We start from the raw sequence: 21,043 nt of genomic DNA, 5'->3' as shown, positions 1-21,043 counted from the left end.
TTTTTTTTGTTTCTTTGTTTTTTGTTTTCCTTCTGGGCCTTTTATTCTGTTCCATTGATCTATGTGTCAGTTTTTATGTCAATACCATACTCTTTTAATTACTATAGTATTATAATACATCAATAGTTTGAAATCAGGGGACATGATGCTTTCAGCTTTTTCTTTCTCAAAATTGCTTTGGTATGTGAGGTATTTTGTGGTTCCATACACGTTTTAGGATTATTTGTTCTACTTCTGTAAAAATATCATTGGAAATTTCGATAGGGATCATACTAAATCTGTATATTGCTTGTGTAATATGGGCATTTTAACAATATTAATCCTTCCAATTCATGAGCATGGAATTTCTTTCCATTTATTTGTGTTTCTTTAATTTGTTTTATTAATGCATTGTAGTTTTCAATATATAGATCTTTTACCTCCTTGGTTAAATTTATTCCTAGGTATTTTATTCCTAGTTGATATAATTGTATATGGTATTGTTTTAATTTCTCTTTCTGATAGTTCATTATTAGCATTAAAAAATGCAGCAGATTTTTATGTATTGATTTTGTACCCTGAAACTTTACTGAATTTATTAGTCCTAAAGGTTTTTTGATGGATTCTTTAGTGTTTTGTATATATAATACCATGTCATCTGCAAATAGTGAATGTTTTACTTCTTCCTTTCCAATTTGGATGTCTTTTATATATTTTTCTTACCTAACTGTTCTGGATAGGACTGCCAATACTGTGTTGAATTAAAGTGGCAAGAGTTGACACTTTGTCTTGATCAAAACTTACAGAAAAGCTTTCAGTTTTTCACCAATGAATATGATGTTAGCTGTGGGTTTTTCATTTGTGACCTTTATTATGTTGAGATACATCTGTGCATTCCCTCTATACCTGTTTATTTGAGAGTTTTTATCACAAATGGATATTTAATTTGTCAAATGCTTGTTCTGCATTTTTTTTACAATAAACTTCAATATAATTAATAGAAAATGCCTATCCAGTACTTATATTTGGAAAAAAATTAATAGGACTTCTAAAATAAGATGATTTTAGTTCTTATTTCTAATTTGCTTAGTAAATTGTATATGTATCCATTTGTTTATAGGTATAACCACAACATTTTATTTTCTTATGCTAGCAAAAATAGTCACAGATAGTAATACTCAAATGAGTTGTGAGAAAATTTACTCACCTAAGAAGCATCAGATAGTGCCTTTAAAACATTATTTTTGTCAAATTTTAAAAGTGAATGTTTAGTAAGTTAACATGTGTAACAATTCTTGCTATTCAAGAGAAATCATACAGTTATTACCTCAAGGCAGCCATTTTGAAATGTCAACTAAATAGATTATCTAAATTTGTCTGGTCAAAAGCAAATACCTATAGTTACTAAGGAAAATACAGGTGTAGTTAATAACTATATAGTCAATAAGTATTATATATGTGGGTACATTTGATTGAAAGTAGCATAATACCCTACTCAAACTGGCTTAAAAGAGTCAAGTAGCTTGACTCACATATTTGAAAGTCAAGAGGAAGAACTGAGTTTATATTGATTTGACTCACCATCTCTATCATATGACCAAACATGTTTCTTTCTGTCTTTCTGTTCTGCCTTCCATGATGTAATATTAAGGCTGATTTTTTTCCTATTGGAAAAAAGATGGCTAGAGCATTTACAGATTTTATATCTGTGACCCATACTATTCTAAAGGAGAAAAATGATTAGCTTTCAATGGTTGTCTCAGAAAAACAAGAAACTACTGCTTTTAGAATCCTGCAGAAAGCCTCTCATAAATTTCATTTCCAAGATTTGGTCATATGCCCATTGCTGAAATAATCAATTTGGTTAAATAATTATTCTGACTTAATTAGGACTGTGTTGTCTAAATCAATATTATGTCAATTGGAATCAGATGAGTGAAGTTAAATTGATATCATTAGGATCTACTCCTGGAGCTTTACTCACAAACAGTATAGAATATTTACAGACTATTGTACTGTATGCACATAAGGTAAATGACACAGTTACAGAGACAAGATATGCAAAAACACTTATTACAAAACGGTATTTTCTAATATATATACACGGAATACAATAAAGTGAAAAGTTTTGTAAAATATAAAATTAAATAATTATATACCATGTAATTTTCTAAATGCATTATATAGACACACATTACAATAATATTCTAATTTATTCATTATGTACTTTCAATGTAGACTGTCAAGCTTTCTATCCCTGAATACCTAACAGAATGACTTACTTAAATTAGATATTTAATAAGTGCTGTTGAGTAGAATAAAGCAAAAAAGGGTCGATATTGACTCAATTACTCACTTTGTTTAAATAGACACAGCCTAGGCTATAAACTTTTGCCTTTAGAGTGAACTTTTCAAAACAAATAGCTCACATCCTTTTTGTTAGTGGGATCAGAAAATAATTTTTTTTTAAAAGCTGAATTTTGTTAGGTATTGTGACTTTACCACTGCTGTTTACTAAAGGTAATGAGGTAAGGATAGAACAATGCAAATATTTGGGGTACAGATTAAAGGAAATGCTGTTAATTGTCAAATGCCTATAGACTATTCAAATAAAGTTGTCCTTGGAAGGTGACAGATCCTACCTGCTGATGACTAGAAACTGAAATACCAAAAGAAAATGAGTTCCAAATAAGTGAAGAAAAAAAGTTTCCAAAATATTGCAATTTAGGTCATATACGTAGTTAGAGGTAAGATGAAAGAAAACAGCAATGATGAAATTGAAAGAAAAACAAGAAAATTACATGAGTATGAATAAAAAGCAGTCAACTGTATCACCATCTTATCAAATTCTGCAAGGTGCTAAAGATTGTGTAATTTTTTTTGTCTGATTTTTGTGTCCCTCTTTGATTTAGTGGAAAGTTTTGAGTATAGAAATAGAAATTTTTCTCTGCTGATAAATCATCAAGCATTGTGATTTCAAAAGGATCCTGCCTTGAATATCTTAAATATATTCTCTTTCTCAGTAAACTTCTCTTGAGGAAAAATGTAGTTAGATGGACTCAGAAGTCTTGAGACATTAACTATATACAATACAGTTGTATACTCTGTCTACTGTTCTCTGTTGTATTTTATATGTACTCATAATAGGAACAGGCAGAATCAATCATTTTATCCATTTCATGTCCTGTAACTCAGTAAGATGATCCATACTGGAAAAAAAGAAGAAAGAAGAAAGAACGAAAGAACGAAAGAACGAAAGAAAGAAAGAAAGAAAGAAAGAAAGAAAGAAAGAAAGAAAGAAAGAAAGAAAGAAAGGAAGGAAGAAAGAAGGGAGGGAGGGAGGGAGGGAGGGAGGGAGGGAGAGACTCATTTTTCTGTTTAATGGTAAAACCCCACCTAGCACTACAAACACATTTATAAACTTCTAGTGAATCAACATAAATATCGTAACTTTGTAATGCCTGCTTCATGAGGACTGTTTGGCACAGTTTTCCAAAAGTGTATTCTGAATTTATCCAGTCTTTTAAAGAACTGTCACATCCACATAATCGATTGTGCTGTATCAACGATATGAATAGAAAAGAGAGAACTGATGCCTATAGCAACATAAGTCCTTTCTTTCCCACGGGAAAGAAAAACTACCAAATTATATCAATCGTCTTCCATTGAAAATCATCCCGGAATTTAGTGGCTTAAAGTAACTATATACTCTGTTCATAATTCTTTAATATGGCCATCTAGGCTGGACTCAGCTAGTGATTCTTCTGGTCTAGTCCAGTTAGATTAGATATCTCTTGGCTGTGTTTATGTCTGCAACAGGCGCTTCTCCTGCCAACTTGGCTTGGGGCTCCTAGATAAGAAGGCGTCAGCTGAGTAGCTCCTCCCTGCAGCTTGTGTTCTCTCTGTCTCTAGCAGACTAAATACAGGACGGCTCATGTCGCGGCTTGGCAAGGTTCCAAAGAAAGGGAGGAAAATGCCAAGACTTTTTAAGGCATAGGCTCAGAACATACGAGCATGCCACAATTTATTGGTCAAAGCAAATATTAAAGCCAAACCAGATTCAAGAAGTTGGGAAATAGATTCCATCTCTTTATAAAAAGAGCTGCAGAGTCATATTTTTAACTGGCCTGCATACAGGGAGAACGTGGTAGCCATTTTTGCAAACAATCTACCACACATGTCTTTTTGCCTCAGAGGTGTCTGCAGAGTGAGTTTATGGCTTGACACTATCAACAACGGTCTTAATTCTCATTATGCTTTTGCTAGTGTAGACCAAATTCAAATTTAGCTGAAAATCTGTACTATACATAGTATAGCCATATATATTGTGACTTCTCATGGACATAGTATCAAATAATCTTTTCTAATGTTGATGTAAATATAGTTATCCACTTTAACTATGTAATATATTTAGATAATCCCTAAAAAGAGTTAGCAATGATTGTAAAAAATTGAGCTGGCCTTTTTCCTCTGCATTCAGCATGTATATCCAGTCAGTTTTGAAAGACATGACATTATTCAGTGTGATTGCACTTAGGAATTTCTCAACATGGGGTATAACGAATGTTAATTCAAGTTTAGAATGGGTGATGTCCTGTGCCCGTTTATGAATATAAGAAGGAACACTTGAAAGAGAGTCATCATTTCCATCATTAATTTGCTAATTCACACACAAGGAAATGACTCATGAAGACTTTAGACACCTTTGTTTCAAAATTCATTTTCTTCAGTATTCCTTTGCTTTAGCTGAGTGGAAAAGATTTGTCAGTTGAGTAGAGACGCTTCATCTCCTTCACCGATGCTGCCGGGAATTATTAATTAGGTTTCTGAATTTGGTGCTGCTCTTTCTTGGTCACCGTGATGTGTCATTGAAACAGACCCATTAAAATGAGTGATGTGTGTTGTAATTTCATTAGTGTCATCAATAATGTATTACATTTTCCTTTTAGTAGTCTCTTTGTGTTTTGTGTGGGTCAGGATGACTGTATGAATTACATTTATAAGATCCAAATTACTACCGATGAGGGAAGATAGGCATGAGGGTGGAATTAATGTTATTTTAAACATGATAACTATTAAAATGATTTCTATTAAATAATATTTTAATTAGGTGTGATGCTTCTACATGGCATACTGAGATGCATGCTGTGTATATGCAAATAGAATGGCGATTTATTGAATTGATAACACAGTCCATTCTTTCTGCAAGGAAACTTCTGAATTGTACTAAAGCAGGTGTGTGTAAGACCAGGAGTGGTTCACTAAGGAATATAATTCCTTGTGGTTGAAAAAGGTCCTTGATTAGGAAATTCTTCAAGTGTATTTCCTCACTTTCTTTCCACCTGTTTTTCTTTTCTTTTCTGCCAGCAATATGCCTTTTGACTACCTAGTGGTTCATTTCCAGTCTTCCCTAGTCTGAAAAATGCGGGTCCATAATCGAGAAGCAGAGACACATTTGGTACTCTGATATAGTACATATTTTAGAAATTTTACCTCCATTTAAATGAGGTTCAATTTTGGTGACATTACATAGGAATATAAAGAGTTTGGGCTTAGAAACTTTCATTGGAAGCATTGATCTAATTGAAATATTTTAAAAGACAGGAAGTATTTGTATGTCAAAAAAAATGGTACAATGATTGTTTTGCTTCCCAGGAATGATTCTCGAGTACTTAGTGTTAATGATTGAATATGTAAGAAAGTTCTCAGAATTAAGTAATATATGGAAATATATGTGACGAAATGTAAAAATATGGCTGGGGTTTGTCTTTTTTTCTTCCACTCAAAATGAAAATAATAAGGAAAAGGGCTCTAAATACAGAAATATATTTTATGTAAGCAGGAAGCTAAATAGTTTTTAGTACACAAAAGAGAAATAGGAAAAGATGAGCTACTTCTGAAAATGAATAGGATAAATTATCCTTTTCATGAAAATTTAAAGAAAATACTTTTGTTATACCCATTTTGTTTTAAGTAAAGAAATCTATCAAGGTGAAAAGCTTCTATTTTAATTAAAGATCAACTAACTTAAGTTATATCAGCAGCTACCCCAAATGAAGGTTTTTCTCTTAAATTATGATGAAAAATTCTACTTGCTTATTTTCAACTAGAATCTTAGTATCTGTGATTTTATTCTGATTTGTATCCAATTTGGGTAGAAATGGATATGAGTGTTTATGTTACATAATAGCTTGCCACAGCCTACTACTTGAATCATGTAGCATATGGAAAATGTGTTTAGCTCCTTGTAGAATTTCACAAACCAAAAAGGATTCATTTCTATTCACATGGTTTGTTTACAGTCATTTTAAAAATATGTTACTGTGTTGCTTACTAGTTAGAAAAAGTAAATGTTGTCACACTACAGACTCCATTTCATTGATCTTTAAGAAATTATGTATTGCTTTCCAGTTTAAAAAAAAGCAATAATCATATTTCTTGTTCTTTATACCTAAACATTCTTTTTAAGATGTATTTTTATTCTTCTATTTTATCTCTCTTCTAGATATTTTATAGTAGTGATGGTTGAAATTTTATATGCATATATTAGAGACTGAGCTCATGCTTAAATGAATTGTCATTGAGGGATTAATCCTGTAACCTTTATGAGCATGTTTTATTAATATTATCTGATCACTAAATAGAATATTAATAATATTAATAACATTTAACATTTAATAACCATAGAATGTTAGATAGGAATGTATTTCATGCCAGTGGGTTTTGAAAATGTAGAAAAGTCACTATAGCTTCCTGAAAATCATTAAACATGTTCCCCATAATATTTTAATAACACTATTACAATTCATTTAAGGGGCAGTCCTGGATAACAAAGATTATATTTTTATTTGTCAGCTTGCTGAGCAATATGCCCTCAGGGAATGGAAGTATTTGGTACAGCTTTTGAAAATGTCTATTGCACTCTTAAATTCTAGAAATATATTTGCTATGAAATGATTTATAATTAGACATGAAACAGATCAAGTGGAGGGGGAGAATTCAAAATTATAAATATTGTTAAAGATGATTTAATATAGTTACTATACTAATTTAGTTATTCTTATTGGTAAATTGGTTGTCTAAAAGGGATATTTTTTAAAAGATTGAATAATGAAATATATATTTTAAACATTTTTTACCTTCAAAGTACTTTAATTACTAAACCATTTTTTCCATAATTACATATATTTGATTATATGGTTCACTATGAATTTAAACATGTTTGATCGGTATCCTGACACTAAAAACCAACTCCCCACCTTTTTTTTAAATGAAAATTAGGAAAGATGATGTTAACATGAAAAAAGTAAATTTTGTGTAGGTACAGTCATGTAGGAGAGAATACATGCAACTATTTGAGGTAGCTTTCTCTCCTTTTGGGAAAATTCTATGGTTGTGTCAAGCTTTCACTGTATTATTTGGTTTCTTTCATATTTTCCTTTTTAATGATATAAAACTAATATTTAGAGAAACTCCCATGACTTATTTTAAGTCATTTTGATATAATCAAAACAACTTTTACACATAAACACATATATACATATGTATATGTACATAGATATAGAATTGCTTATTTGATTATGTTAGCATGTTTGAATGGCTTCTGAAAATCTCTTTAATTTTATGAATAATGTGAGAATAGCAGAAAGGAAATCTCTATTTTGAAGAGTGTTCTACTTCTGGAAGTAGATTTAATTTTTTCTCAGAGTACAGCTGATGGCCAGAGCATTACTTATGACCCACTTACCACTCCATTTGGAGTACTTTTTTTTCCCCCTTCCATATCCAGGAAATATATATTTCTTAATGTAAAGTGTATAGCTGAATTCAAGAACATTTGCAACCTGGAGAGTATCTTTCTTTCATTGCTCTATTTAATTCATGCAATGCCAGGTTTACTCATAGGCACAAAGATCAATGATATTGGAATATTGGGGATAGTTCCCTTTTAAAATAAACTGTTTTTGGGGGGGGCAAAAATCAATGAAATCACCTCTAAGTTTAAGGATCTTGCACCTTACTGACACTCACCATGTACCCATTGTCAAATGAATTTTTTAAGACATGTCTGTTGTTCTTAAATTAGTCATTGCTTATAATGCAAAATACCCTGAAATTATGTAATTTACACTGGTATTATCAAGGATCTACTAAGTTCCCAACACTAAACTAAGCCTGATAAAAGTTTAAATAAATTAAATCACCATGATTGAAGACCTCCTCTATTCACATCACTGAATTAGCCGTGATAAGAAAAGTGACATATCTCTCAACCCTGCCTTACATAATGTCATAGCATATCCTTGAAAACATAGGGATCAGGGTCCCACAACAGAGAAGAAAATACACTGGAAAGATGAAGTGAATTTCATCAGTTAACAGCTGGGAATGTAAGGAAAACAGATGACTTACAGGGTGCTGGCATGTGTGATTAGTAGACTCCAGGGCCCTTTCACCACCAGAGGACAGATAGAGATGCTCAGGAGAGCCTGAGGCAAAAGAGCCTTGATGAGATAGAAACAGATGACCTAAAACTCCATATAAAACTGAGGATAGTGCTAGGGAAAAGTATAAATCAATGAAATCGTATATTGTGGCCCTTACTCCATCTTCTGAAACTTCACTATCACTGTGCAACTCCCATCTTTGTGACCTTTCACCTGGGCCAAGTCATTCTCCAGACTTTATTTTACAACCAATCAATTATTCCAAAACAAAATCTATAACCGTTCTCTCTCATTTAAAACCTTTCTCTGGTTTCTCTGGTTTCGTATTGTCCATAAGAAAAAGTATAATCTCCTTAGCTTGGTATGGGAGGGCCTGTGTGACGTGACCATGGATTGCTCTCCTGGGTCATCTATACCTGACCAGTTTTGCCTCGCACTCTGGTTATGAAGAAACACTGACATTGATCCACTGAGAACACCAAGTTGTTTCATAAATTCAAACCTTCACAGACGCTATTCTTCCTATGTGGGATGCTGTCTCTACTTTCTAGCTTCTTTCCTTCCCCAAACATTTGTAACTTTTAATTCCCATTATCCTTCATGATGAAATTCAAATATTCTCCATTATGAACTTTTTTCTGACCTTTCCCAGTGGCAAATTTTTATCTGTTATCACCAGACTTTACATTTCTAATATGACAATTAGACAACTGTATTTGACTTATGTATCTGTCTCTTTTATTAAGTCATGGAATCTCAGCTATTTCAGCTAATTTGGGTTGGAAAAAAGTCAAATAATGAAATAATCCATATGTTTCTGCCAAAATGCACCTCCTTCTATCTATCAACGAATAAAAGTAACCTCATTAAATTTGCCCAAGGCCAAATTCCTCTTTCTTAGGAATTTGGATAAATTTCAGGACATCATCTTATTACGCATTCCACACTTATGAGAAGACGATATTCTAAATATTAAATATGTACAAAAGAATAAAGAATAGTACAGTGAATCCCATTATTCAATTTTAACAATTATTAGCTAATGATCAATCTTGCTCCACTACTCTGTCCATAGCTCCACTCTCCTTGTCCTCCCAAATACTTTGAAGCAAATCCCTGACGTGATAACCTTTCATTTACAAATATTACTGTATGCATTTCTAGAAGGTAAAAACACTTTCTGAAAATGTACTGGTACCATGATCACACCTAAAACATAAACAATTCCATAATATTAACAGATCTTCAATTAGTATTCAATTTTGCACAACTTCTCATTTTTTAAAGAGTTTGAATAAAGACCTAGTAAAACCTATACTTTGTGATTGGTTGATATGTTTCGTCCAGTCTAAAGCCATATTTCTTAATTGAGGGCAATTTTGCCCTGTAATAGACAATTTTGACAGTCTGAAGAAATTTATGGTTCTTATAACTGTGATAGACTAAATGTTTGTATTCTCCTAAAATACATATGATAAAACCCTAATCCCAATGTGATGGTATTTGGAGGTGGAGCCTTTGGAAGTGTATGGGCCCTCATGATGGGTAATACCTTTAGAAAAAGAGAAAACACAGGAGAGCTCTCTCTCTCTCTCTCTCTCTCTCTCTCTCTCTCTCTCTCTGAATGTACCAAGGAAGGCCATGTGAGGCAATAATGAGGAAGAGTCCTCTCGCCAAGATCCCTGGTGATCAGGACTATGCTGGGACCCTGGTCTCGAATTTCTAGCATTTTGAACTGTGAAAAATAAATATCTGTTGTTTAAGTTACCCAGTCTATGATATTCTGTTATAGCAGCCCAAAGTGATTGAACACAATTAAAGGAGGGGTGCTACTGGTATCTAGTAGAAGCCAGAGATACTGCTAAATACCCTACAATTCACAGGACAGCTGCCATAATAAAGGATTATCCAACCCCAAATGTCAGTAGCACAAGGATAAGAAATCCTGGTCTAGAGGTTCCCCCTTCACCTATTTTTTTTTTATTGTAATGTGTTTGTTGAATAAAGTGGATCCTGTGTCCTATAGCATTTCCCACAGTCTGTATTTTGTGGACGATGCACTCTGGTATCTTATCATTTACATATGTCTCTGTTGCTTGTATTTATTAGCAATTAGATTTAGAAGCTTTATAAGATTTCTTCCTTTTTTTTTAGCAAAAATTTTTTGCTAAAGTAGTTAGGAGGCACATAATGTCTGGTTATCTCTCTCATCACTATGGGAAACTTTTGATGATCAATGTCTACATCATATTTTATTAGAGGTTGAAAAATGGTATTCTAATTTTATAACTCCATCTATTACAAACATCACTGGAAATAGTCATTCCAATGTTTGATATGAAAATGGCATTGTTCATAAACCATTTACACATTTCATATTCCTTTTTAGAAACATCCTGTATCACCTTGATGAGAAGACAAGCCAGTTCTCAATACTCCTGGAGGCCTGGGAGCACTGCAAGTCACTTACATCCAATGAGACCCTTCAAGAAGCCTTGTCAGAGGTGTTGCACAGCATTAATTCAGCTCAGGTTTACTTCAAAGCAGGACTTGATGTGTTCGAGAGTGTCTTGGTTGGAAAGAACTGAGAAAACTCTCAGCATTTTAAGAAGTTTGTTTACAATTCCTCAAGCAAAAGCTCTAATCCAACCAGATTTTCAGACATCGAAGACTTTTTCCCCCAATGGCTTTTTATATAAATCTAAAACTATGATATCACATTGTATTTTTTAATGGACATATAGACAGAGCATTTTGCACATGTAATATTTTCTTATATCTGCATTTCTGAATATGTAAAAGCAAGTTATTGAAATAATGCTTAAGATTTATCTATTAAAAAGAAATCTGCTGTATTTTTATATATATAAAATATTTGGGGGAAAGTTCCAAGAAGTTTTGGACAATCTTTGCTCCTATGGATAAAATACATAGGAACAGAAGTTGTTCCCTATCTTAGAGCTATTAATGACCTAGTTTCTGTAATAGAAATGGAGAGTTGATATGGTTTCAGATTAACTTCACTATTAACTATTCAATATGAAGAATTCAAGTATTCTGACTGAACAATTGGTTGACCAAAACCACTTTGAATGTTTCTTTTTTATGAAATGAAGTGCCTGTTCATAACACAACTAGATGTAGTAATACACTGGTTATGAAATTGTATTTTTTTAAGTATTAATGAAAAAAGAGCCATAAACATTCCAGGGAAATATCTCAAGGTAGCTGTATAGAGCAATTTAAATGCAATTTTTTTTTCCTAACAACTTATGAGGTGACTAGCTTTGAAACCTCTAATTTGCTTCAGTTGATTTTGTAAAAGTTTCAGAAGTGATATATGTTTTATGAGGGAGAAAATATTTCCTATTTCTTCGAGTGTTGTTTCTTTTGGAAGCACTGAAACAGAGCTACTCTAAAATGAAAGCATCTCACATTGCTCTTCCTTCTTGTATCTTTTCTGAAACTCTTTGCTGTAAGGCACTTTTCACAGAATACCATATAATTTCCACAGGAAAGTAGCAAAGTTTTTTCTTTGAAAACCCCAAATGTCTTAAAAAGCAGTAAATTGCTACTTCTGCCACTGACAAAAAGGACTTCCTATGAAAGAAATAGTTGTTTTATTCAATAAAAAAAAAGCTTCTTAATTCTATGGGGAAACTTTTGATATTTTTTTCCTTCTTTATTCATAATTGTGACTAAGATGAAAATGTAGATAATATTCACATTCTAAATTTCATGCAGATAAGATAGTGTTACTATAAGAACATTTCTTTCCCACACTTCAATTCTTCTTTCATGAGGAAATGGAAACATTTCATACTGACATTGTCATTGAATGGTCCTGGCATTCCTTATTCCTGGAAACCCAATAATTCTGTTAGGTGACAGTTTAAACTTTTAGCTTGCCCTTAGAAATTGATTTGATATCTTTTTTTCTAATAGTGGATAAAGCAAATCCCCTTAGGCAATGTATCTTCAGAATATTTCACGTGATTTTTTTCCTCTGCTCAACATGACATTCAAACACTTCTCTATGATATACCTCCAGAGCAACTTACAGACAGCTCCTTGTATGTCTAAGTCTTTGCTTTTCATCATGGGTGAGCATGAACCTAATCTTAGCTTAAAGGAACTTAAAGTTGAGGGGAAGGAATTAATCAGTATTGACTGATTGATTCATAAGGGCCAGATGGTCTTACCATAAATTTGTATGCTCAAAGCAAAGAAGAAAATTGAGGAAATTAGCTGGATAATTCGAGCAGAAATCCATTTTCACCTGAATTGCTTGTGTGCACATATTTTTACATGATAAATGAAACTACCTTACTTTTTCTTCTTCTTCTTCTTTTTCTCCTTGTAACCAATATAGTTGTGTGTTTGAACGCATTTGCCATGTTGAGCAGTGTCTATAGAGAAGAGCTAAGAAGACCAGGCTCCTGCATACCTCAGCTTTAGCAAGAAAGAGGTGGGAATACACATACAGACATGTGTTGGACAAAGAATAGAATACCTTTTACCAAAGGATCTTAAATATTTAATCAGGCTTTAATGTGTTAATTCCATTTTTTTTTCACTTTGAGTTGAAGTTAAAGCAAAGATAAATAAGTATCAGTTTGGTAGTTTATCATTTTAGAACAAAATTCTAGTTAAATTCACTCCTTTTGTCTGTAAGAGCTTTGAAAGCACAAAATATTTTTGTTTGTACATTTTTGTTTAATGATTGTGTACCTAGGGAAACCACATGCACAAATTAAAACCTCAGTACTGTGTATTGTTCACTTCTAAATTACATGGTATTTGATATTTGAAAACTGAAGTTAACTGTGGACTAACATGTTTTTATTAGTCTATTGAAGAGATTATGTGAAGCAACTAATAATGTCCACCAGCTCTATGGATGCAGTTTTACATCTTTGACTGCAACAAACCTCTTAACTAGGAATATTACTGCTATGGTCTCATTATCTCAGGGTTCCTCCAAATTTATATGATTAATTTTTTCCCCAATAGAGCTAAGTAAATAAAATACTATGCAAGTTAATAACAAGTGTTTTGGGTGAAGTAGTAGTAGGTTTCAATTGTTGCTGAGATATCTTGAGTGTCTGATAATTCTCATAATCCTTTATACATAGAACTGTGTCAAGACATAATAAATCATAAATGTCTATTCTGCCAAGAAAATGTGGCAAAGGCATACCACCGGTACTCGGGTTCAGGAAAGTTACACATGGGATGCTTCCCTTTGTGAAAAAGCATAGATTCTGGAGTCAAAAGGAAGCCTAAGAGACATCCTGATCTAAGCCCTGGGATGTTACCTTCAGCCAGGGTAAGCATCATCACCTCCATCAGATAACTGAATGGAGCAGTAACTGAAGCCAAAGTGATTAAGAGACTTGGCTATGGTCACATATCTGAGTAGCAGCAAAAGAACTACTGGAATTTAAGCTTCTCTGCTTTCTCAAGCAGTAAATCCAGCTCTCTCCCTGAGGTGTTATGGTTATAAATAATCTTTTTCAGTACATCCTATGCAACCATCCATTCTATCAAATGCTGTATGGGCTGGAATCACTGCTTTAGTTAAGGACTAACTCATTCTCTGACTGGTTACATTCTCTGTACCTGACCAACAAACCTGTGCCAGGGAATCCAGGCAAAGGACTGGGTGCTTGGGGGCAGGGGGAGTGGGGAGAGTTTCTCCATGAGACCACAGGTCAGCAAGGAAGACATTGAGTTAAATGCTTTTATGAGAGTATTTTTAAATGCAGTATTAAATCAGCAATCTGAATCAATTTTTCTCAAATGTGGATTTGGGGAGTAAGGCCTAGGGATCTTCATCTTCAGGAAGATTCCCCAGATGACCATTATAAACACTGAAGTTTAAGAATTTCTAACATATACCCAGGTCCTAAGAAAACGTCACTTGACAGTATATAGTTTTAAAATAATTGAAGAGTCACAGAAACAAGAGGTACCTAAAGCTTTGCTATTAATAGCACCATAAAGAGAGAGAGAGAGAGAGAGAGAGAGAGAGAGAGAGAGAGAGAGAGAGAGAGAGGGAATGAGAGAGAGAGAATAACCATTGTATTTCTCTAAGAAAGGATGCAGATAGTGCTAATATCTGTGCCTGCTACATGTCAGGCATTGTTCTAGACTTTTGCACATATTTGTTTTTACTAATTGAAACCCCACAACAATCTATTTTTTTTTTTAAAAAGGAGGAAACTTGGTTAAGTGAGTTGTCCAAAGTTCTACAGCTAATAAAAATGGTTGAAGTATATTTCTCTGCTGGGCCTTCTGGTATCAAGTCCTATGCACTTCACACTGAGTGCTGCAGAAAACATCAGAAAAATTGTTTAGTTATAGGAAGTGATACAATTGACAATTTAATGTATTTCTGCATAACTGATCGGACTGTGAAGTCTGACGCTTCACTGGTAATGAAGGAGCTTGAAAAAACAAATCGCATCATTCCTTATGATGGTAGCCCACTTACGCCAACAATGGCGTACATATGTGCATAAATTAGAAGATATCTATACGGGCACTAAAAATAAATCTACCATTGTTGAATATCATGACAACTAGATGTAAAATAGTAAAAAGAGAACAGAAGCCCCATGTCACATGATTTCCTCTTCAAAGTGCCTATATAGTTTCACTGAAAAAAAAAGAAAAAGTAGGTGCTGGGATTGACAACCACAGTATTATATCATCCTCAAAAACTCTGAAGAGCTAATTGACATTTTGAATTAAATAGATGTATACAGAGAGCATACAGTAGGTTTCCTCATTGGAAAGATAAATGTTACAAAAATAAATGGTGATTTATCATCTGCCTAATCATGAGTCAGCATCTTTGACTCAAATGAAAAACTATAATAAATAAATTGGTAGACATAGTGAAAAATGTTCTCATGTGACATTCTGTAGTATGTGTAATGTGCAATTGCTACAAAAATTAAGTTTTGTCTGAGGGTAGCACATTGTCGTCTATTTGATTTAATAGGTTATTTAAGTGTGTTTTAGTCACGCATTCTCTTTTTATTAAATTTATTGGAGTGACATTTTAGTAAAATTATATACTTGTAGGTTTCAAGTGTACAATTCTATGCACATCATCTATATATTGCTTTGTGTGTCCATTACCCAGAGTCAGTTTTCCTTCCATCACCATATATTTGACTCCCTTTTCCCTTTTCTACCAGCCTCCTTCCCTCCTTACCCTCTGGTAACCACTAAACTATTGTCTGTGTCTGTGAGTTTTTGTTTGTCTTATTTGTTTGTTGCTTCAGTTTTATATCCCACATGTAAGTGAAATCATATGGTTATCGTTTTCTGTCTGACTTATTTTGCTTAGCATGACGATCTCAAAATTCATCCATGTCCTTAATAGAATGGAATTATTTTAAACTGCCAATCCATGTGTTGATCAGATGCCAAATGGGTCCACACATTCCAATAAATATATCAACAGGATAGTTCCACCATAGGAGTACAGAGGCAACTCAGTGGATGAAAACAAGCAATGTGATATTTGAGAAAAATATTCTGCCTAGCTGCACTGGTGAATCTATATTTCTTCCATGAGTTTAAATTGCTAGCTTAAAAAAGCCTCATTAGAATCTGTTATTTTGAAAGATTAAAAAAAATGTTTTCACAGAGTTCTAAGCACTCTATTGAGTGCAAATATTTTTCTGTTAAGTCAGTTCTTTGCAATTCAAAATTTCAAGTGACATGAATTTAAAAGAACAGTTGCAAAGAAAAAAATTTTTTTTGAAATCTAACCTTTTTTGGTCATGCCCATGTCCACTCAATTTTCTGTTTTTTCTTACTAGATATACCTTAGCAATGGGATTAGAGTTTATTTCATGTTTTGTTTGTTTGTTTTTGTTTTTGTTTTTACCCTGACAGAGTAATTTTGAGATCTATTCATATCAATATGCATTTCTCTGTAAATCAGTCAGTGTCTTATTTCCATAATACCTTTTCATTATCCATCAAAGATGTGCACTAAAGTGCCTTTAGCACACGTGGGACTGCCAAGAATCTAGAGGCCTTGCTTGTTGTGAGGTGATGTACTTCTTAATGACGCCTATAATCTCATAGATTGTATCTGAATTTACAAAGCAAATGATTAAATGGAGGCACTTTTAGGTAGCATTCAAGAAAAAGAAGCTGCTTCAATTTTAATATGTCTCTGGGTAGATTATTTTCTGTTTGAAGTATATAGTTATATCGTTTTCTTTAATCAAAATCCTAATTTTGATTTTTTTTTGCAAAAATTCAATTATTGAAACCAAAGAAATTCATGACCACACTACTTTCATAAGCAGCAATCTGTCAAGAATTAACTCAGGAGCACTTGATGCAGTGCCTACATCTAGAGTCTTTCTAGACAAAGCTTTAATGAGTGTAGATAGAGCCTAACAGTATTGTGTCTAATTCCTTTGATGTCTTAAGCCAATAAACACTGAGGCAGCTTTTCTCAGAGGGAGACAGATTTTATTTTCCAAGGGCTAATTAATATGTACCACCTCAGTCCTCAAAGGACCACACAGGTGCCTGTACTACGCCATATGTCATGTGCTACATTCCAGCAAGCTCAAGAGATTAATATACAATCATTATTATGAATTATTATGTTGCATTGAAGTTAATGTCGGTCTTTTGTTCTAATTAAAGTATAAACTTGGCATGTGAATAGAAGCTGAGCTAGAGAAGTGGAGTTAGAGTCTCTATTTTAATGAACTACATATATTTTTCAATCAAACTGTGTAATTATTTAATTATCTAGACTGCTCAGTGAGTATAACACTCCAACTTCTTCCAAGAATCTTTATTCAATATGTTACAATACAGATCAACACTACTTGGAGTGTGTTTTCTCTTTTGAAATTCTTATCCATTGGTGAATCATGCTTTCAGTATATGCCGTAGTGTTTTATTAATATTAATAATAGTTATTTGTTTACCTTTATATCAAGCTGCTGCAAATGGACTACCTTACTCTGAAAGTAAAAAAAAAATGCTATTACTCTATAAAGATAATTTTATCATATCTGTTTAACAAGAAATAAACAAACAAATACAGTATTTTTCCTACACCATCGCACATTGTCTGCAGGAAAGAAAATGTCCAGGTGGCTAAGTGTAGCCCATGTGATTATACTTCCAAGATGTTATAAATTATTCCATTTAGAAGCTGAGATAGGACTCTGTTAAGTTATTTAGTATTTACATTTCACACAGAAAGGTTTAATGGCAGATATATCCCACAAGTTCTTACTTGCTACTTGGAGAATATGAATAGAATTGTGTTCCGAAAGAAAAATACTTTTCTAGGTCATTTTGAAGGGCTAATTTGTTTTTAAAGACATCTAGAAAAATCAACACATAATTTTAATAATAGTTTCATGTATATGTTTGGGATGTTAATATATACCATGCATTTTTTAAAATCACACCTGCAGTATACCAATGTTTAGTTATATAAAATTATATAATAAATAAAATTTCTTCATTGTATAACAATAAAAAAGACAGCCATAAAATAAATTATGGTGATGATCAGGAGATATATAAATTAACTTGGGGTAAAATTTGGAGGGCAATCTCACCAATTAAATTTGCTTTGATTAAAACCAAATATTTCTCAAGTGTGTCCCAATGACTAAATTACACTGAACTGTTATAGTGTTGAATATTGTTCAAAATAATTTGATTATCATCTGTGATTTGGAAATCTTTATTGTAAAAATATTTTCATGGTCATTGTCTCTGTTGTGATTGATTTTTAATGACACTGATTTAGAAGCATGTGTCTGTAGTTTTTAAATTACTATATAGAGTTGAATGTCTAATTTCTATAATGTGTGGATGCCCATCAGGAATTTAGTGTATTCTATGTTTAGCTAAGTGTGATCTCAATTTATTTTACAACCTTTTATGTGTTACTCAACTGACACAATATGCAGTGTATTTAGGAAAGTATGTTGTGATTTGGAGTGACAAAATTTGGCCTGGAATACCACATGCGTTAAGAATCTGAGTGAGTATTTTATATTTCACTCAATAGAATATTTTGCACATAATTACAAACATAGTACTATGAAATGAAGGCATGTTTTAAGAAATATGTTCTAATTCTAAATGAGTATGTACAGTGAAATGGTAATGTTTAAAACACCCATTTAAAAATATTAAATACAGGTGAAAATCATTGCTCTACTGTATTTTGTCCTAAGATATATAGTATTTTAAATATGCAAAATGAATGCTATTAGTATGTACAATTAATGAATTATCTTTCTGTAATGTGTATTACACTGAAACAGGAATGAGCCTTGTTCAGGAAACATTTTATAAGGTTTTATCATCTTTCTCTTCTTTGGCTTCCATTTTTTTCTCAAACGTGCAAATCTCTTATTGGGCCATTTAAATCAGCAGTTTGTTTCAAGTTCTACAACAAGTAACAGCATCATATCAACTCCAGTGTTAAGAAGCTTTGTTTCTCAAATTTACTCTAAAAAAATGCTGTCCTTTATTTATTGCACAGAAAGGGATCTTCATTTGCATGATATAGCAGACTTTACTCATTTATTCATTCAGCAAACATTTACTAAGAGCTTACTCTAGGCCGGGTACTGTATTAAGTGCTAGAGATACAAAGATGATTATCACAGTTTTACCTTCTAGGACTCCACAGCTGAATATGATATAACACTTCAACTAGGAATTCCTTAAGCCCCATTAAGACACACAAAAAAAATAGTTTTGTTTTTTCTCCAATTGCCTTGCTGTAAGATAACTAGCAGTTATTGGGAACTTACCATTTCATCAGGTACACACACACACACACACACACACACACACACACACATAAAAGTTTAGAAAAAACAGTCTTCAGAATAATATGTGTTATTCTACACATGAAGTAAAATTAAAACAATATGCAAAATTATACGTCAGCACAGTTATATTTCTTAGCACATTTGCTCCATTTGATTTTTTCACTATCTCAGGAAATACACCAGACTCTCTAACCAAAAATAGGGATCACCTTTGATTTTTTTTTAGTACCCTCACTCCCTACATCCAACCGAGCGGCAGGTTGTACTGGCTCTGTTGCAGAATACAGCTCCAACCTGCCAGTCTCTCCATCCCCACTGCTACCATCCTACCCCATGCCAGCCTCTTCTCATCCCTGCATTGCACTTGGCATCAGTATCTCAAGCAAAGGGGATTTTAAAACAGGAAAGTGATTATAGAAGCATTGAAAGGACTAATGTAAGAAAAAAACAAAACAAAAAAACAAGGTAACATTTCTCAGAGATCAGTAACTGCAGGAAACTGCTACTGTCTTAGGGCTGGAGAAGCACCATGGAGGAAATCTGTGATAACCCAGGAGCCAACATTCTACTGACACGCTCAGAAACTTTGTTGCTGCTGCTGGCAGAACCACTATTCACAGGGCTGGTGAAGAGCGACTACAGGGTAGATTGGAAGTCTGGGAGCCTGCACTCCCTCTGCTTCCCCCAGAAGAAGCAGGAACAACAATAATAACAACAACAAAACCATAAAACTTTCCACATTTTTTGACCTTTATAAACTAAAGACAACCCAGATATTTGTGAATTGGTAAAATGTTACAGTGCATTGTATTAGATCCATATACCCAGGAATGAAAATTGATATGTACATTAACACAGATGACTCTCAGGAGCATTTTGCTAAGTGAAATAAGCTGAAATCAAAAGTATAGTATTGGGAGACTATTCCCCATAGCATTTTGACACACTTGTGATAATGTTTGTTTAGGACTCTCTTTTTGAAGGCATTTGCTATTCAAAGTCTTTAGAAGCAAGACACAGTATCTTTGTCTAGGTCAGAGGACAGATTTGTTTCCTAACCTGTATAAAATAGATGTTGTCTCTCTCTTGGGGCAAAGTTTGGGTAGACTTGCTCACAGCCTACTTAGGAAATAGGAGGTATCCTAAACCCATGGTTCCTCAGTTGTTAACAGATCCACTGGTGTGCAGCACCCTCTTTGACCCCCCTTCCCATCACCTCATGGAACTTGGGGGTACAAGTGAATGGCTGAAACATGAAACTTATACCGCCTGTAGTGCTGTGTGTAATAAACTCTTAAAATCCAGTTTGTGCATTGCCTCCTTACCAGCTGAATTATGGGTGTAAGGCAAGACAATCTAGCAGCTTCCACCACTGTACTTAGACACTATTTGACAATTATATCGTGTAACATTGCATTCACATGAAATTCTAGAAAAGGAAAATCGATAGTGACTGAACTGGAACAGAGTGTGCTAAGGGCTGGATGTAGGGGGTAGGAAATTATTGCAAAATGGGCTAGGGGGCAACTTTTGAGGTAATGGACATGTTCCCTATCTTAAATGTGGTGGTGGTTGCACAACTGTGTAAATTTGTCAAACCTTCATCAAATGTATAGGGGGATATATATATTGCAAGGTCAGAATGGTCAAAATGACAAAACCCCCCTCCCCCGAACCCATGAACACCACATCCTGCTAGACTAACAGCCTGCTCCCGGCTTGGCAGCCAAATGAGTCTTGTAAGACTAACTGAACTTCCTGGGC

General features: G+C 33.5%; 1 protein-coding gene across 1 annotated transcript in view; it reads left to right on the top strand.

Moving 5' to 3' along the window:
* NAALADL2 (N-acetylated alpha-linked acidic dipeptidase like 2) overlaps positions 1-14,376 on the top strand; it is a gene marked incomplete at its 5' end in the record, with an annotated part of 708,847 nt that extends 694,471 nt beyond the window's left edge. Inside the window, one exon of the mRNA XM_019627205.1 lies at positions 10,816-14,376. Coding sequence (XP_019482750.1) covers positions 10,816-11,014 — 199 coding nt within the window. The remainder of the gene's footprint in view (positions 1-10,815) is intronic.
* Between the last annotated feature and the right edge of the window lie 6,667 nt (positions 14,377-21,043).

Source organism: Hipposideros armiger, unplaced genomic scaffold (assembly GCF_001890085.2).
Source record: "Hipposideros armiger isolate ML-2016 unplaced genomic scaffold, ASM189008v1 scaffold_723, whole genome shotgun sequence".
Taxonomy (NCBI): Eukaryota; Metazoa; Chordata; class Mammalia; order Chiroptera; family Hipposideridae; genus Hipposideros; species Hipposideros armiger.
Note: the sequence above shows the minus strand (reverse complement) of the source record. Positions and strands in the feature narration are given on the sequence as shown.